This window comes from Littorina saxatilis, linkage group LG5 (assembly GCF_037325665.1).
Source record: "Littorina saxatilis isolate snail1 linkage group LG5, US_GU_Lsax_2.0, whole genome shotgun sequence".
Classification (NCBI taxonomy): Eukaryota; Metazoa; Mollusca; class Gastropoda; order Littorinimorpha; family Littorinidae; genus Littorina; species Littorina saxatilis.
The window spans coordinates 46,584,690-46,604,393 of NC_090249.1; the positions used below are offsets into that span (position 1 = coordinate 46,584,690).

The window sequence follows — 19,704 nt, forward strand, 5'->3', positions numbered from 1 at the left end:
ATAAATTTCGGTCTTCAGTTGTAAGGGGACATAATTCAGAATTACCGGAAGTAAGTACCAGGTTGGCGGGACCTTGCAAAGTTGCTGCCAAAAAAGTAACTAACAATCAACAACAATCAAAGATGGAATTCAAGAAATCGGCAACGCCAAGATCGGCGAGGAAGCGAGTGAGGGGACACATTAAAGTGGATACTCCAGAAATATACAGCCACTGCCTCCAGCTGTACAGATTACCTCCAACTGACACCATTTCTCTGGAAGAGTTCGAAGAACTGGCGGTTGAACGCCTCAAAGGTAACACTAACAGTCATTATAAACTAATACACTGTTTGTGTTAACAGTACAGCATTAATGCTGATTTATGAATTAAGATTTGGCAAATAAAGCTGTTAAATCAACGTTTCGTATGTGTGTGTGTGTGTGTCACAACGGACATAGTGGGACTGTGACAGTGTGAGTATGAGACACTCAGACAGTGAGTGCGAGAGAAAAAGAAAAATAACGTGAAAGGTGACAACATCCGATTACGGTTAAGATTACAGACACAGTTTAAACTTACAGTGAATGCATTAATCTGTATCATCCTGCCACTAATTTAGTTTGTTTTATTTGGAGCTAATTGAACTGTTTTGTGTTCAGCTCAAAAAGTTCTACAAAAGGATACCTGTTTTGCAACTGTTACTGTGTTTGGTTTGAAATTTCAGTTACTTGTAGTTGTACTGTTGTTGTTGTAAGTCTGTGCCGATTCAGTTTGTCAGTGTGACTTTTTTGTGTGTGTGCTAATATAAATTTCCATCTAAATACCAAACAAAAAGGGACCATTTGTTATAATAAAAATCACTGATAAAAATCAATTTGATATTCAGTAATTTAGTTTGGCGACAAACCAATTTATTTCACTAATTTAGTTGGGTTATCATTATTTTGTATTATCAAATTACCACACTCAGCAGATTACCCTGTATCAATATTTTAGCCAACATTGTACAAAGTGACTGTTGAAGGGGGGTTATTATTATTTTGTATTATCAAATTACCACACTCAGCAGATTACCCTGTATCAATATTTTAGCCAACATTGTACAAAGTGACTGTTGAAGGGGGGGGGGGGGGGGTGTTTTCGCTTAGTCCTGAAGTTAGTGACAGCACCCACACTGACACTGACAACCTACATAACATTGAATTTTAACATTGCAAAATTACATGATATTGAGAGTGTGTAGATTTATGTATTGCACGTCTTCCAAATGTATGGCATATTGTAGTTATACTTTTTTTTTTTTTTTTTTTTGCAGGACATTCAGTGATTCACAATGCAGTTATAAATGCACTCATTAAAGCTTTCTTGATGAAAGATTGAAAGAATATTGATCAAAAGTACAACATTACTAATTTTGATGTTTACTTTCAGTGTTGAAAGCAGTAGAGACTGCTGGGGTCCGATACACAAAAGGATCAGATAACTACATCAAATTACTCGAGAAGGAAATCAGAGAAACAAAGCTGAAACAAGCAATCTTTGAGGTGAGATGCCCTCCGTAGTGGTGTGGATATCTTGTGCATTCTAAAGTCGGTGTAATGCTGCATAGATTTCTTTAGAAGATTTTTAAGTGCATGTCTCCCAGTCTACATTTTTAAAATATAGAATTTTTAGTACATGTAATAGAAAGGATTTTTTTGTTTTTGGGGGAAGGGTGCAGTCTTTTAGCAAAGCGTTATAATAAGGCAAAAAAAAAAAATAGGTGTGGTTACGGTAACATAGCCAAAAAAAATAGGGTAGGTAGGTAGGCAATCACTTTTTTTTTTTTTTCCTTTTTTTTTTAATGTGTACAAATTAAACCTACTTGACAGGGAAATAAGTGTGCGACACAGGCGCTTTCGCTTTCATTGCGTTTTTTGCACTCATTTGTTTTTTTTTTTTTTTTTTTTTTTTACAAATGTAATAAAAAGTTATAGGATCGGCCCCTAAAAATAGGGTAGGTCGGGTTACCGTAACCACACCTATTTTTTTTTTAGGCCTAATAAATAACTTTTCTGAAGCGCATGTCCAGATAAAAGCTCCACGCGCTTTACATACAATTCCAGACATAAAAGGCTGAAAACGATACACAGTCAGTGAGTCACTCACTGTCACACAGGCTCAAGGTTGGCAGTAAATCCTGGACTAATAATAATATTATCTTTGTGTGAATTTTTGTGGTGGCATTATCATGCACCGACCATCGCAAACAGACTGAGTAGGTTTGAATGTGTACAGATTTTACAACATTGGCAACACAACATATTTCTCATTTCAAAAATATATTACTTCGTTGGCAGGTTAAGCTTCAAGTTCAAAAAGTGTGTGTACTTTTCTTTGCAGAAAAGCACGTTGGATGAACCCATAAAGCAGCAGAATCGCTGGAAGGACCACGTTTCTCATTTTATTCTCAGGCTTGCATACTGCAGATCGTAAGTTTATCATCTTACCAGAGTACCACTACAGAGTACAGAGTACACCCCCCCCCCCCCCCCCCCTTAAGATTAGGATTCCCACCCTTTTAAGACCCTGTTTTCTCAGACTTTCTATTAAAAACCTCTTTAAATTTACACCCATATTAATTACATTATTATTATTATTAAAACTCCATCCATTTTATTTTTAAGACCTGATTTTCTCAAATATTTGGAGGTCTTGACTTAGGGGGAGAGGGGGGTCCACTGTACCACTTCGAAAGTATTGTTCTGGTGCTTTTGATGGTAAAGCGTTTGTTTTAATATTTACATTTATGTGGGAGTCGCTATCGGCAACAATGTTAATGTACATGAAATTGCAAATATCCAGGTCACTGTGCGAACTATTTCTTTGCACAGTTTTTGTTACATGAGTGTTTTGGGCAGAAGGGTTTAACATTTTTGATTATCATTACCTAATACGTATGTGTCATTTGGTTTAAACTATAGAAATAAAATGAGTAAGTTTACTTTTGTTGACTTACTGAAAGTGACAATGGTAAAAGAAGTTTCGTTTCTCGTGGTACTTAAATAGTCTCCTGTCCGCCCAGCCGACCTTCCCCTTGACCCGGCTTGTGACCTCGATGTTTGATGCCCCCGCAAGGTGCACGGTACTCTGTAAGCACCCAAAACCTCAAAGAGAGATAACTGGCGGAAACCTTCCTATTGTAGTCTCCTGTCCGGCCAGCCGACCTTCCCCTTGACCCTGCTTGTGACCTCGATGTTTGATGCCCCCGCAAGGGGCACGGTACTCTGTAAGCACCCAAAACCTCAAAGAGATAACTGGCGGAAACCTTCCTATTAATCTTCAATTAAACAAAATTAAAAACACAACCAAAAATAGCACCTTTTTGAAAAACAAAATTGATCATAATTTATACATTGTGCAGTGAGGAACTGAGACGGTGGTTCATACAGCAGGAGGTCGAACTTTTCCGCTTTCGCTTCCAGCAAGAGAGTCCAGACAGCCGTGCACAGTTTATGGTCTGTAACGAGCTCAACTATCAGCTGGTAAGTATCCTAATAACTTGGCAACAATTGACCCCAAAAAAGAGATTTGTTCCAAGAAGAAAAAGTTCAATGTTTTTGATTACGCTACTGACCCTATTTTTTTCTACCAACGCTAAAACTTTTATTGGACCCTTCCCAAAACTTTATTAGAAATAAAAAAAGATTTTGCAAACTTTCCAAGGAAAGCTGTTTTCCCCTGGTTGCAGACTAGGCAGGATATGAATGAAACATCTCTGTTCCACCCCCCCCCTCCCCCCCCCCCCCCCAAAAAAAAAATGTGCTTGACTGATCTTCATTAAACTTTACAAGAAAGCTCCTGAGAATGATATTCCCAGACATTTTTTTTTTTTCATGTAGTAATTTCGCTTTGTGCGACTTGTTTGTTTTTTCTTGGTTTCAATTAGTTTTTCTGTGTTGTTGCATACGTGTGCATAGATTGACAAGGATGAGCACTACCAGCTGAGAGAGAAGCTTGACGCAGCTTCTGGCAAAGCTGACACCTATTCCAAAGGCATTCAGCATTACAAGGTAGCGTTGTCAGGAATTTCAGCCCTCGTGATGCATTATGTGTACATCATTATCTGTTCTAAATGTGCATGGTGTTGACTTCCATTTACATGGGTGGGATTCTTCCGGTATATGGCGGAAATCCGGATTCGATTATGGCCTCTTTTTACATTTAGTCAAGTTTTGACTAAATGTTTTAACGTAGAGGGGGGAATCGAGACGAGGGTGTGGTGTATGTGTGTGTGTCTGTGCGTGTGTGTGTGTAGAGCGATTCAGACCAAACTACTGGACCGATCTTTATGAAATTTGGAATGATATCCCCGGACGTTTTTTTATTTTTTTTTGATAAATACCTTTGATGACGTCATATCCGGCTTTTTGTAAAAGTTGAGGCGGCACTGTCACACCCTCATTTTTCAATCAAATTGATTGAAATTTTGGCCAAGCAATCTTCGACAAAGGCCGGACTTCGGTATTGCATTTCAGCTTGGTGGCTTAAAAATTAATTAATGACTTTGGTCATTAAAAATCTGAAAATGTGACCCTCCACCACGAAATGAGTCGCATGTCACCTCGCGCGGTTCTGCGCTAGGCTTGGTATAAGTCTGGGGAGTGTCTGGTAACAGTGTGAGGGTCACCTTCGTCACAGGCTTATAACTCAAACAGTTTTCGCTCTTTTCTAAAACGGTTTTCACCACTGGATAGAGCATCCGCCTTACGCGACTTGTTTTTTGTGTGTGGTTGGGTTGAGGTTGGTTTGTCTTCATCATTCATGACATTTTTTAGTCCCACTCATGCATTTATTGACCAGTACCAAATCCAAGAGATAAGGTAATCCTTTTTTTTCTTTAAAAATAAATCTTCAAAGTTAGCTTGACTGTTTTTGATTTTCCTCATTTCAAGTCAGCATCAATTTCATTCTACAATAGGATTTTGCTGCCTGTCAGAAATGAATGGCCTTTAGTTCAAACCTTTCTTTCTTTAACTTAATGTGTGTGTGTGTGTGTGGTCTCTCTTGTTTTCTCACTCTCTTCCTCTTTTGAATTCTCTTTAGCTGTGAGGCTGAAGTGCACAAATTGTTATTGGCTGAACATCATAAGCCTTTTTTTTCATGTGTCAATTAAATTAACTGTTTCTGTGGTTGGTGCTGGTCTTTTTATATTTAGTCAAGTTTTGACTAAATATTTTAACATCGAGGGGGAATCGAAACGAGGGTCGTGGTGTATGTGTGTGTGTATGTGTGTGTGTGCGTGTGTGTGTGCGTGCGTGCGTGTAGAGCGATTCAGACCAAACTACTGGACCGATCTTTATGAAATTTGACATGAGAGTTCCTGGGATTGATATCCCCATACGTTTTTTTCATTTTTTTGATAAATGTCTTTGATGACGTCATATCCGGCTTTTCGTGAAAGTTGAGGCGGCACTGTCACGCCCTCATTTTTCAACCAAATTGGTTGAAATTTTGGTCAAGTAATCTTCGACGAAGCCCGGACTTTGGTATTGCATTTCAGCTTGGTGGCTTAAAAATTAATTAATGACTTTGGTCATTAAAAATCTGAAAATTGTAAAAAAAAAATTTCTTTTATAAAACGATCCAAATTTACGTTTATCTTATTCTCCATCATTTGCTGATTCCAAAAACATATAAATATGTTATATTCGGATTAAAAACAAGCTCTGAAAATTAAATATACAAAAATTATTATCAAAATTAAATTGTCGAAATCACCATAAAAACACTTTCATCTTATTCCTTGTCGGTTCCTGATTCCAAAAACATATAGATATGATATGTTTGGATTAAAAACACGCTCAGAAAGTTAAAGCGAAGAGAGGTACAGAAAAGCGTGCTATCCTTCTTAGCGCAACTACTACCCCGCTCTTCTTGTCAATTTCACTGCCTTTGCCATGAGCGGTGGACTGACGATGCTACGAGTATACGGTCTTGCTGAAAAATGGCATTGCGTTCAGTTTCATTCTGTGAGTTCGACAGCTACTTGACTAAATATTGTATTTTCGCCTTACGCGACTTGTTTTCTTCTCCTTTTTGTTTTGTTTGTTTTGTTGTGTTTTTTCTTAAAAAAAAGAAGAATCCCACTGATGATGTATGATCACATTGTGAGAGCGTGTGCATGTGTTCGATGGATGACGTTTTTATTGACTGTATCTTCTTACAGAAAAAAAGCGTTTACTGCCTACCTTATGCTTAGGTTTTAAAGAAGACTTTTTCCTCTTTTGAATTGGAATCTGTGTCTGTGATTTCACTCTCTCTTTCTCTCCCGCACCCTCTTTCTCTCACCACCTGTCTCTCTCTCTCTGTCTCTGTTACTGTCTATCTCTTTGTCTCTCTGAGTCAGGTGAAGGGGCATGCACTTGTGTGCGTATGTGTGTTTGCTTTGAAAAGGAGACGATCAACAGAGATGAAGTTTAAGAATTGCTGTTTGCACGTAAAGTGTTCAGAGGTTGACATTTAACTTCTTTTCCAGGTACATTTTACAGAGGCGCTGGATCTGGTGCGGGGGCGACGTGTGTACCTGCACCGCGGCTTTGCCTACGTTCCCCAGGATGACCTGGTGTCCATCCTTCTCACCGTCTACAGGATCCACCTTTCACACAGCTTGGCGGTAAGGGGGCACAATCGTGGCTTTCTTGGCTTACTTTCCTTTAGCTGTCAGGCTGAATTTGGCTGGATCTCATAAACTTCTTTTACGTGTCCATTAAGGAATGTTTTTGGTGCGGATGCTGCCATGCTTTTTCTTTGTTTAACTTTCATACATCTTGACAGTAAGGGGGGAGAATCAGGCCTTTCTTGGCTTACTTCCCTTTAGCTGTAAGACTTGTAGTGCATGTTTGGCTGTTATTGGCTGAACATCATTAACTTCTTTTCTGTGTTCATTATGGGGTGTTTTTTGTTGTTGCAGCTACTGTTGTGTTTTTGTTTTATTTTAATGTCAAGAAAAAAAAATCCATCCGCAAAACAAATACTGACTATATTTTAGGGGTTTATAAGATCAGAATAGATGTTTTCTGCAAATAACTCTGTCAGGATTGACCAGCGGAAGGGAATTGCGCGCTTCTAACAAAACCTTGTAGAAACAGGAAACACATGGTCAAAAAGGAAATACATGGATGATGGTCGACCCGTTAAAACAACGATCGCAGCAAATAACTGACTCTGATGTGTATGTTATGCAGTGTCTGCTCGATATGACCCCATTTCTTTCAAAAATATTCACATCGCAGTTAACGATTTGTTGCTGCAATGCTGGATCGCTTGCCCTGAGAGTCAGCCGACAACATTTTTTTTGCCTAAGGTCACTCATGGTAGTGTGGGAAACTGACATATATATGTGCTTAGGAATCGTTGCAGCGATCGTGTCTCCAATGTGCAGATTTTCAAAAGAAAAAGGCTTGATCTTGTCAATCATTTTTTCTGTCTGTTAGGTGACGGCCCGCGCCCTGCCTCACCTGGAGGAGGACGGGCGACTGCTACCCATGCTGTGCACGCTGAGTCGCCGCTACGTGGGACAGGACTACGGTGCCAAGAAACCTGTCGGTGAAATCACCGCAGACATGATCGACATGGTGAGAGGATTTGTGTGGATATTTGTGGTGATTAGAAAGGGACTGATTAGTATGCTGGTGGTTCTTTTTAGTCACAAACTATGGAACCAAGAAACCTGTCGGCGAGATCACCGCAGACATGATTGACATGGTGAGAGGAGAGAAAAAATCGGTGTGGACATTTGGGATGGTATCGAGGGGATGGAACGGATTGAGTCAGTCACTGACTGCAGGGCTATTGTTAGTAATCATCAGAAATGATTGAAGTTAGTTCCCTTTAGTTCTCAGCAGTCACGTGACTTGTGACTTCTGATCACTCCCTCTGTGCACATGTTTCTTGTTGCAGTCTACCGGTTTGGGGTTATTCTCAGAACTGCCATCTGCTTCGCAAAAAAAGAGAGTAAATTTTAAGGGGCTTAATTGCCTATATTGGACATGAATTGGTTTATACGATTCGAGTTTATATGCCCTCACGGCTTTTGATGTATGGGTGTTTAGGTGGTATCAGCCATCTGCACTTATGGTAGAATGACCAAGATCTTTAACGTGCCATTGTGGTGACACGGGGGTGGGAGATGGATACCGTCTCTGGGTCTGCACATAAGGTTGACCCGTGTCCGTCCCGGCCCGGATTCGAACCAGCGACCTTTCGATCACAAGTCCAGTGCTCTACCACCTGAGCTACCCGGGCCCCTTCGCTGAAAAGCATGCTACCTTTTAAGAGCAATTGCTACGGTGCTATGCCAAGCTTAAGGCTGCTACACTTAAATAAATAATCTCAAGCATGCAACAGTTCCCCATTTTTTGTGAGTCCTGGTACTCATTTCTGCTTCTCACTCAGAGTAGCAGATACAAGACGGGTCCTGAAACATTGTCTACACTCATAATTGGCACTGCACATACTCTCTAATGGGCATTTCATGTATCTGCATTCTAATGAAACCTTATTTAAAATGTCTATTCTTGTGCATGGTCGCATAAATGCGGATATGGAAATACAGCTTAGGCCTAAAAAAAAAATAGGTGTGGTTACGGTAACCCGACCTACCCTATTTTTAGGGGCCGACCCTATAACTTTTTATTACATTTGTCAAAACAAAAACAAACAAAAAAAAACCGAGTGCAGGAAACGCAACGAAAGCGAAATCGCCCGAGTCGCACACTTATTTTCCTGTCAAGTAGGTTTAATTTGTACACATTAGAAAAAAAAGTAAAAAAAAAAAAAGTGATTGCCTACCTTCCTACCCTATTTTTTTGGGCTATGTTACCGTAACCACACCTTTTTTTTTTTTGCCTTAGAAAATGGGCAGTTCCAGTGTACTCACAAAATCGTGTATTCCCTTCCACAGCTGTCCAAGAAGTCTTTCCCGCTGTGCATGCAGCAGTTGCACTCCGCCATGCGAACCCACCACCACCTGCGTCACGGAGGTAGACAGCAGTACAGTCTCTTCCTCAAAGGAATCGGTCTGTCTCTCGAAGAGGCCATTAAGTTCTGGCGCTCCGAGTTCACCAAGATCATTGATGGCGACCAGGTTTGTTATTCTGGTAGTTTTTATTCTGGAGATGGAGCCAATTACTGGTAATCTGTTTGATGAGTTTACTCACTGATGTCTGTCTTACGGCAGTTACGCATCTTTTGATTGTATGCAACTGCAAGTCGTCGCTTTAATTTCTCCCTGGGGAAAGCTAGTTGCCGTACAGTATGGCGCTAACTAATATATTTTTTTCCTGCATGCATGTATTCATGTTTCAAAACCCTGAGACTTTCACTATGAGCTTGGAATCTTCATCATGCACATGCATGCACACGGGGGTGTTCGCGCACCAATAACAGTCAGCACAAAGTTGACTGGGAAATAAATCCCTTGCTGAACGTGGGGATCGAACCAACGTTGATAGCAATAACTGGTTTTGAAGCCAGCGCCGCTAACGACTGAGCTATCTCCCTGCTATGTACTAATAAAGCGTTGTGATATTTTTCAGTTTGACAAGAAATACCTGTACAACATACGACACAACTATGGCAAGGAGGGGAAGAAAACGGACTACACCCCGTACAGCTGTATGAAAATCATCACCACTAACACCCCTGCCACAGGAGATTATCATGGTCAGTTACACATTGCGTCTGCTGCTGCAAATTGTGTTGATGCTATGATGGTTATTTTTATTTGTTTCTATAAATTTGTCTGTTTTGTTATTTTAAAGCCGTTTGTTTTGTTATTTTAAAGCCGTTTGTTTGGGTTTGTGAGTCGTAAAGTGTGAATCGTTAATCTCTAGTTCTCCTGATTTTTGTGCCTAGGGAAGACCCAAGTGGTGTGAAACGTCGTGCTTGGTTCGTATTGTCCCACAAAAACTTACGTTTTAGTCTTCAACAGCATATAATTGAACGAGTGGACCAGCTTACTTGTATTATATATTTATTTATTTATTGATTGATTGATTCATTCATCAATTGATTCATTGATTCATTTTTGTGTAATTGTTTTATTTCGTTAATTGTTTATTAAATTACATAACTTTACCCAACTCACGTATAGCAATTAACTCTAGATCAGTGCTGGTAACGCTGTACGCGTCCCCTTGGTAACAAGGGAGACCACTCTAAAAAAGAGAGTGAGCCATCCCATAATGTCAGACCAACTACCGGTCCGACTTCCGTATGCGTGCACATAGGCCGCCATTTGTATCATTCCAAACTCAGCGGTCCAAGGTACTGGACGTGTTTACGTACGCTCTGGCTGTGTTCAGCCTTACTTCTTCGTCTTAGGACTTGGATTTCGCCCCTTGGTCGCCGCCTAAGCCTTGCACCTATACCTCTGCTGTATTTGGTGAGATCTTTCGGTTTTACTTGTAATTTTAGCGACATTTTGTCGCTCATCTTGGACTTATGAAAATTTTCTCTGAACATTTTTTGTAAGTTTACTTTGTTGTCATGGCGGAAGCTGCGCTCAAAGATAGCGCTAAGAAGAAGCCTAGTGCGAGACAGGTTGCTACTGATGCCACGCCCAGCAAGAAAGGGTCTCGCAAAACTAAAGGTGCCGGTCATGCCACTTCTGTAGGTTCTGACTTGTCCGCTAAATTGCCAGTTTTGGCGGAAATGCTTGCTTCCCCCGTTTTGACTACGCAGGTTACAGATAGCAGTACTCATGTGGATAATACTGCTGTTGTTTCTGGGACTCCTGTTTGCCCAGGTTTGGCCGCTGCAGACGTAGCGTCTTTGTTACTCACTTTGAGTTCACAGGTCACAACTTTGGCGGCTGAGCTGTCTTCAACTCGGGCGGAACTTCGCTCCCTCCCTTCCGGTTTATTTCTCTGAACACGGCTAAGCATAAGGACATCGCAAAGGTTACGTTGACCAAGTGGGTCTCCAATCTGATCAAACAAGCTTATGCCTGGTGGGAGGCTCAATCTGGAGACATTAGGGCAGTCTTGCCTCTCACTGCAGCCAGGACTCACGAGGCAAGAGCATGGGCTTCCTCCCTGGCAGTCCTCAAGTCTGGTCGACTTACTGAAGTTCTCGAGTCAGCCTACTGGCGATCCGAAGATATCTTCATAAATTTCTATCTCAGGGACATCTCTTCACTGAGACAGGACGGCAGTTCTGCGCTACCTGCTTTGGTAGCTGCAGGGCAGGTCCTACATGCTTGAATTTTGGTAAGTACCCACCACCTGTAGTAGCAATCTGCTATACATGAGTTGGGTAAAGTTATGTAATTTAATCCAAAATTTTAGTTATAAATTTTAATTTAATTAATATACTTACCCAACTCACGTCGTTTAATCCCTCCCGCCTCCCCGCTGTGGTGGTTTTGGGACTAAAAAAAAAAAAAAAAAAAAAAAGAAGTGAGTTGGGCTTCGTTTGGTATGATACAAATGGCGGCCTATGCGCACGCATACGGAAGTCGGACCGGTAGTTGGTCTGACATTATGGGATGGCTCACTCTCTTTTTTAGAGTGGTCTCCCTTGTTACCAAGGGGACGTGTACAGCGTTACCAGCACTGATCTAGAGTTAATTGCTATACGTGAGTTGGGTAAGTATATTAATTAAATTAAAATTTATTACTAAAATTTTGGATTTTTAATTTTTTAGATGAAAGCTAAAATGCAAATCTTTCATTTGACAACTGACATTAGGGGAAAAGATAATGTTGCGAAATGGCAAAGCCGGAGCTGTAAGGGTTAACATAAACTCTCTGTGTGTTGCAGGTTGTCCTTTCAAACACAGTGACCAGGACGTGTTGAGACAGAAACTGACCGCATCGGGACTGAGGAAGGAGGACGCTGACCAGGTAGGTTGACCGTTGATTTAAAGGGACATTGTGCAACCATATAAGTGCCTCTTTGGGACAAAACATCGGTACAGTTTTGCAGATTCAGTCAAAGGATTTGTTTTTTTTATTTCTTGACTGTGTACTTTTTAATTCTGGGCAGTTTCAGAGAATTTTACCCTCAGCTGTTCCACAGCCTGTGTGATGAGTGTTTTGTTTACTTAAGTGATTCATTCTGGGTTACTCCAGATCACTTACTGAAAGAAGAATATTTTCAGATTCGTCGATGTGACAACGAGGCTCGCACAGGGCTTAATCTGAATATTTGACCCTTCACCACGGAATGAGTCACTTGTCACCTTTGCATGATTTTTATATTTTCATATTTTCTTAGAGAGCTTTTAATGCTCTATCCAGTGGTGAAAACCGTTTTAGAAACGAGCCAAAACTTTTTGAGTTATTCGCCTGTGATTAAGGATGTCCCTAACCCTGATACCTGACATCCCCTGGACGTATATTAAGCCTAGCGCAGAACTGCGCCAGGTGACATCCGACTCATTCCGTGGTGGAGGGTCACATATTGCCTTTATAACATCATGTGCCAAATTAACCCGTTTCTCCCTGTAACGCTCAATATCGCCCACTTGAGCTCCCATAATGCAGACACCAGAGACGAGTTGCCCAGAGCGGTCTGCCTCGGGTCGCCCGCAGTGCGCATGACAGAAAGCCGTTTCTTGGGGCAGTGCAGGAAAGCACTCACGAAGCACTCAGCGAGCGGCTTTGGGATATGCTCGCCCACCGCGCGCTTCGTATTCCAAGATGGCGGCAGTGTTTACACTGCGATGCCGTGTAGCGTGTTGCGGTCTTCTCGGCGTGGTTTTTGACGTGACCCGAGGGATCCACCGCTTTTCGAGGTTCAGGGACTACCCCAGCTAAATTTCCCATCATAACTACGTTCTGTCTGACGATTTCACTGACCAAATCGTCTGCTAGTTTAAGAAGTGCAACTTTTTCACATCTCGCAGCATTCGTGCCTTCTTCGTCGCCATCTTGAAGCGATTAGCCTCGTTATGAGCCCGTTGCATAGACCAATCCAGAGCGACTTTGCTCTGAGCGGGCCACTGTGATTCTGAGCAATGCATGGCTGAAGCATCCGCTGTGCACAGTGCTACTATATCTTTTTACATTTAGTCAAGTTTTGACTAAAGGTTTTAACATAGAGGGGGAATCGAGACGAGGGTCGTGGTGTATGTGTGTGTGTCTGTCTGTCTGTCTGACTGTCTGTCTCTGTGTGTGTGTAGAGCGATTCAGACTAAACTACTGGACCGATCTTTATGAAATTTGACATGAGAGTTCCTGGGAATGATATCCCCGGACGTTTTTTTTAAATTTTTTTCGATAAATGTCTTTGATGACGTCATATCCGGCTTTTTGTAAAAGTTGAGGCGGCACTGTCACACCCTCATTTTTCAATCAAATTGATTGAAATTTTGGCAAAGCAATCTTCGACGTAGGCCGGAATTTGGTATTGCATTTCAGCTTGGTGGCTTAAAAAATAATTAATGAATTTGGTCATTAAAAATCGGAAACTTGTTATTAAAAACATTTTTTTTCTAAACGATCCAAAAACAATTTCATCTTATTCTTCGTCATTTTCTGATTCCAAAAACATATACATATGTTATATTTGGATTACAAACAAGCTCTGAAAATTAACAATATGAAAAATATGATAAAAATTAATTGTCCGAAATCGATTTAAAAACACTTTCATCTTATTCCTTGTCGGTCCCTGATTCCAAAAACATATAGATATGATATGTTTTGATTAAAAACAAACAGTCAAACTCAGTACGCTAAAAAGAATAGAGATACAGAAAAGCGTGTTATCTTACTCAGCGTGACCATTACCGCACTATTCTGGCTTGTCGATTTCACTGCCATTGCCACGAGCGGTGGACTAACGAAACTACGAGTATGCGATCTTGGTGAAAAAATGCAGTGCGTTCAGTTTCGTTCTGTGAGTTGGACAGCTTGACTAAATGTTGTTATTTCGCCTACGTGACTTGTTTCATTTCTACTTGCTTTTTCCAATTTTTGACAATTTAATAATTCCGGAAAACTTGCAGTATTTCCTTAGCTATGATTTTTCAACTTTGAAATTGACAGATCTACTTTTCATGCGCTGGGGGTAAATGGGCTAACTAATTTATAACACCAAATATCTTTTTTGTTGTTGAGTGCTCTACAGTCCACCCAGCTGATGAGTTCAGATTTGTTTTGTTTTTCAACTTTGCTCATCTCACCCACAGTCATTTTGTTGTTTACAACATGGTTATGGGAATACCTTCACCTCTAACTTTAACACTGTAATTATTATCATCAACGTGCAGGTATTGCAGTATTCCAAAGGAGGTCACTACCAGGTGGCGTGCGCCAAGATGTTTGAAGTGATTCATGGGTCGCTGACTGGCGGGGACGAGGAGGCAGAGGTCAGCTTCCATCACCCCAACCAGTACTTCGAGGAGAGCTACAAACGTCTCCACAAAAACACTGCAGGTCAGTTGTGGGTGTGTCATGGAGGGTAGCTTCTTACAACGAGAGCTACAAACGTCTCCACAAAAACACTGCAGGTCAGTTGTGTGTATGTCATGGAGGGTAGCTTCTTACAACGAGAGCTACAAACGTCTCCACAAAAACACTGCAGGTCAGTTGTGTGTATGTCATGGAGGGTAGCTTCTTACAACGAGAGCTACAAACGTCTCCACAAAAACACTGCAGGTCGGTTGTGTGTGTGTCATGATGGGTAGCTTATTACAATGAGAGCTACAAACGTCTCCACAAAAACACTGCAGGTCGGTTGTGTGCGTTTCATGATGGGTAGCTTCTTACAATGAGAGCTACAAACATCTCCAAAAAAACACTGCAGGTCAGATGTGTGTGTGTCATGATGGGTATCTTCTTACAACAAGAGCTACAAACGTCTCCACAAAAACACTGCAGGTCAGTTGTGTGTGTGTCATGGAGGGTAGCTTCTTACAACGAGAGCTACAAACGTCTCCACAAAAACACTGCAGGTCAGTTGTGTGTATGTCATGGAGGGTAGCTTCTTACAACGAGAGCTACAAACATCTCCACAAAAACACTGCAGGTCGGTTGTGTGTGTGTCATGATGGGTAGCTTCTTACAACGAGAGCTACAAACGTCTCCACAAAAACACTGCAGGTCGGTTGTGTGTGTGTCATGGAGGGTAGCTTCTTACAACGAGAGCTACAAACGTCTCCACAAAAACACTGCAGGTCAGTTGTGTGTATGTCATGGAGGGTAGCTTCTTACAACGAGAGCTACAAACGTCTCCACAAAAACACTGCAGGTCAGTTGTGTGTATGTCATGGAGGGTAGCTTCTTACAACGAGAGCTACAAACGTCTCCACAAAAACACTGCAGGTCAGTTGTGTGTATGTCATGGAGGGTAGCTTCTTACAACGAGAGCTACAAACGTCTCCACAAAAACACTGCAGGTCAGTTGTGTGTGTGTCATGATGGGTATCTTCTTACAACGAGAGCTACAAATGTCTCCAAATCGGCCAAACAGCCCCAAAGTGACCATCCACAGCACCGACCCAAGACAACCAAGCTACGTCGGCAGCCAACACTTGTCTCCTTTCACCGATGGCAACAAACCGTCAGCATTTACTCTTAATGGAAGATCGTACTGGTCAGTTATACAGCGTCATGGATGAAGAGCGCACAGGTGTGATGAAAACATGGTGGACTCTACTGGCAGTCATGCATATGGGTTATCCTCCTGAGCTGTGTACCAGTGGAAACCATGTTACAAAGGTGATATTTCTTAATTTAACTGAGACATTCGAATTGATTTCATTATAAATACAGGTCCCAAATACATCCTTGGCCTGCAGAGAAAGAATTAGAAATACTTGTTTTTGATTGTCTACGTTCAATATATAAGCATTTCGAAATACATCACCTTCGTAACATGGAAACCAGAGGGTGTGACATGAATTTTACCTCTTACATTTTCATTTACAAGAAAGGAGACCACAAAAAAAAATATATATCTATCTAAATGGTACCCAGCTCTGAAGAATAACCCATAATTATGCATATGCGTTCTGGCTAAAGCTCATTTAAATGTGGTGCACAGTTTGAATACAGTTTCCTTTTTGTGCACAGAGAAGCCCAGTAGCACACCACAAACTCCTCGTGGCGTCAAGAACGTCCCGGCGGCTTCTTCCCAGGGTACACCACGATCGGCAGCATCTCAGCCTCTTTCCCAAGGCACTCCGACATTATCGGCCCAAAACCAGTCCAACATTTCTACGTCTCAGCTCAGCGGCGTCGAGGAAATGGACGATGATTTTGACAACGACGACACTGCTCTGCAGGAGATTGATGAGGCAACTCTTCTGGAAGCACAGAGCTAGGTTTTCCGTGTTTCTGTGGAGTTTCTTGTTATTTATAGTATATGCACCACTAAAGATGCAACAGTGACTGTTCTGGAAGCACAAAGCTAGGTTTTCCTTGTCTTTGTGGATTGTTTTGTTATTTATAATAATTATATGCACTTCCTAATCGTAAAAAACCCCAAACGGAACAATTTGCGCGTGTAATCAAGAAGGCTTAGAATTCAAGAAATGTGAAATGGAAAAGCTTTGTTGTATGAAATGGTTTTCAATATAACTTTGATATGTTGACTAAATAGGGATGCTGCTTTTATCGTGTCTTCACAAACTTAAAACAAGTCGCGTAAGGCGAAAATACAACATTTAGTCAAGTAGCTGTCGAACTCACAGAATGAAACTGAACGCAATGCAACGCAGCAAGACCGTATACTCGTAGCATCGTCAGTCCACCGCTCATGGCAAAGGCAGTGAAATTGACAAGAAGAGCGGGGTAGTAGTTGCGCTGAGAAGGATAGCACGCTTTTCTGTACCTCTCTTCGTTTTAACTTTCTGAGCGTGTTTTCAATCCAAACATATCATATCTATATGTTTTTGGCATCAGGAACCGACAAGGAATAAGATGAAAGTGTTTTTAAATTGATTTCGAAAATTTAATTTTGATCATAATTTTTATATTTTTAATTTTCAGAGCTTGTTTTTAATCCAAATATAACATATTTATATGTTTTTGGAATCAGAAAATGATGGAGAATAAGATGAACGTAAATTTGGATCGTTTTATAAAAAATTTTTTTTTACAATTTTCAGATTTTTAATGACCAAAGTCATTAATTAATTTTTAAGCCACCAAGCTGAAATGCAATACCGAAGTCCGGGCTTCGTCGGAGATTACTTGACCAAAATTTCAACCAATTTGGTTGAAAAATGAGAGCGTGACAGTGCCGCCTCAACTTTCACGAAAAGCCGGATATGACGTCATCAAAGACATTTGTCAAAAAAATGAAAAAAACGTCTGAGGATATCATACCCAGGAACTCTCATGTCAAATTTCATAAAGATCGGTCCAGTAGTTTAGTCTGAATCGCTCTACACACACACACAGACACACACACATACACCACGACCCTCGTCTCGATTCCCCCCTCTATGTTAAAACATTTAGTCAAAACTTGACTAAATGTAAAAAAAGATTTAACTCAAGGATGGAATGGAATGCGTATGTATGTATGTATGTACAAACACACACTCACACACGCGCAAGTTTGAAGTGATTTCAATATTTCATTCTAAAAGCAGAACAGTACATGGAACTAGCTACCCCTAACCCTAACCAAGTGTATTAGGTATGCTGACCAGTTGGCTAGAAGAATGGCTGGGATATTGTAGTAAAAATGGTGATGAAATGCCATGAGGCTTTTGTCAAATAAACTTTGTATTTCAATCTCTGGCGTGGCTTACAGTGTCTGATATTTTAAGTATTTGTCTACTTTTGTTTGTGAACAGAGAAATATTCAATCAATCAATCAATATGAGGCTTATATCGCGCGTATTCCGTGGGTACAGTTCTAAGCGCAGGGATTTATTTTTTTATTTTATTTTTATTTTATGCAATTTATATCGCTCACATATTCAAGGCGCAGGGATTTATTTATGCCATGTGAGATGGAATTCTTTTTACACAATACAGCACGCATTCACATCGGCCAGCAGATCGCAGCCATTTCGGCGCATATCCTACTTTTCACGGCCTATTATTCCAAGTCACGGGTATTTTGGTGGACATTTTTATCTATGCCTATACAATTTTGCCAGGAAAGACCCTTTTGTCAATCGTGGGATCTTTAACGTGCACACCCCAATGTAGTGTACACGAAGGGACCTCGGTTTTTCGTCTCATCCAAAAGACTAGCACTTGAACCCACCACCTAGGTTAGGAAAGGGGGGAGAAAATTGCTAACGCCCTGACCCAGGGTCGAACTTGCAACCTCTCGCTTCTGAGCGCAAGTGCGTTACCACTCGGCCACCCAGTCTGGCGTACACAACTTCGTCTTCCGCTTCTGCGTTGACGGTAGGCTGTGACTACCACGTACACTTGTAGGGACGAGTTTGCTTTAGTTTTACGTTTTCGACCGGTTTTTTTCGCTACCATTTAACTTAAGGCAGTCATACTCCATTTTAGGGGGATGCTTACATAGCGAGTGTTAGCACTGTGTGGTATTACCCAGTCTGGCGTACACAACTTCGTCTTCTGTGGACTGGGTGGCCGAGTAGTAACGCACTTGCGCTCGGAAGCGAGAGGTTGCGAGTTCGACCCTGGGTCAGGGCGTTAGCAATTTTCTCCCCCCTGCGCCTTGAATATGTGCGCGATATAAATTGCATTAAAAAAAAAAAATTAAAACAAATCCCTGCGCTTAGAACTGTACCCACGGAATACGCGCGATATAAGCCTCATATTAGAATTCTGTGTTGGTAGGCTGCCACTACCATGTACACTTGTAGATGTACGAGTAGGCTTTTACGTGTTAGTGGCCGTTTTCTGCTGCAATTTAAGGCAGTCATACTCTATATTTGGGGATGCATAGCGAGTGTTAGCCCTGTGTGTGGTATCAACCAGTCTTGCTTACACACCTTCGTCTTATGCGTTGGTAGGCTGCGACTCCCACATACTCTTGGGACCCTCTCAAATTCTGCGGAGGGGGTCCATGGACCCTCTAGAAATTCAAAGCGGGGGTCTCGGACCCCTCCAGGAGGTGCGTCCGCGGGGAGGACTGAACAGACCTATGGTGATGACATGGCGACGCAGATACGCACGTAGATGACATTCCACAGTGGTAGACAGGAACCCCCATTGACGTATTCGCTGTGAAGCATACGTATGTTCAAGTGTTGGCATCACTGTGAGGGGGTCTCGGCTTGTGTGCGTGCGTGGGGTGAGGTGGTGGGGGGGGGGGGGGGGGGGGTTGGTGGAGCAATATGGGAGGGGACGATATTCTGGACGTCACCGGACCACACCTGCCTTGCATTTCACCAGCCGGGTGAGCTCGATTTTTTATTTTATTTTATAACAAACCAAACAAGTGCTGATTGTTCAATGCTGTACACGTCGGTGTGTGTGTGTGTGCGTGTGCGTGCGTGCTTGTGTGTGTGTGTGTGCGTGAGTATGTGTGTGTGTGTGTATGTGTGTGTGTACGTGTGTGTGTATGTGTGTGCTGTAAACAAAAGTGTATTTGTTATCACTATAGCTGCTTTCTGATCGCCGAGCGAGACTTCTTATTTATGAAGGCGCTAAAATGATGCCCCTCTTGCTTCGATTTCTCGCTTGTACGTGGTCACCGAGATAATCTTCTCTTTCATGTGGGGCGAATATGATACTTTGATGTTTTGTGCTGTAATCGAAACTGTACAGGTTATCAAAAGCTACTCCCTGGTC

General features: G+C 41.6%; 1 protein-coding gene across 1 annotated transcript; it reads left to right on the plus strand.

The window, feature by feature from the left end:
• Positions 1–56: 56 nt before the first annotated feature.
• Positions 57–17,719, plus strand: LOC138967267 (DNA primase large subunit-like). The gene is made up of 12 exons (XM_070339794.1): positions 57–294; positions 1,412–1,524; positions 2,363–2,451; positions 3,384–3,504; positions 3,940–4,032; positions 6,498–6,635; positions 7,456–7,596; positions 8,925–9,107; positions 9,559–9,685; positions 11,786–11,868; positions 14,241–14,406; positions 16,045–17,719. The coding sequence occupies exons 1-12, from the start codon at positions 123–125 to the stop codon at positions 16,293–16,295; spliced, it is 1,677 nt and encodes a 558-aa protein (XP_070195895.1). The 5' UTR covers positions 57–122; the 3' UTR covers positions 16,296–17,719.
• Positions 17,720–19,704: the final 1,985 nt, after the last annotated feature.

Bases quoted from the DNA above. Each gene is read 5' to 3' on its own strand.
- LOC138967267 (XM_070339794.1), top strand. From the start codon at position 123: ATGGAATTCAAGAAATCGGCAACGCCAAGATCGGCGAGGAAGCGAGTG. The intron at 3,505-3,939 runs GTAAGTATCCTA...ACGTGTGCATAG, and splicing joins ACGAGCTCAACTATCAGCTG to ATTGACAAGGATGAGCACTA. The intron at 7,597-8,924 runs GTGAGAGGATTT...TCCCTTCCACAG, and splicing joins CCGCAGACATGATCGACATG to CTGTCCAAGAAGTCTTTCCC.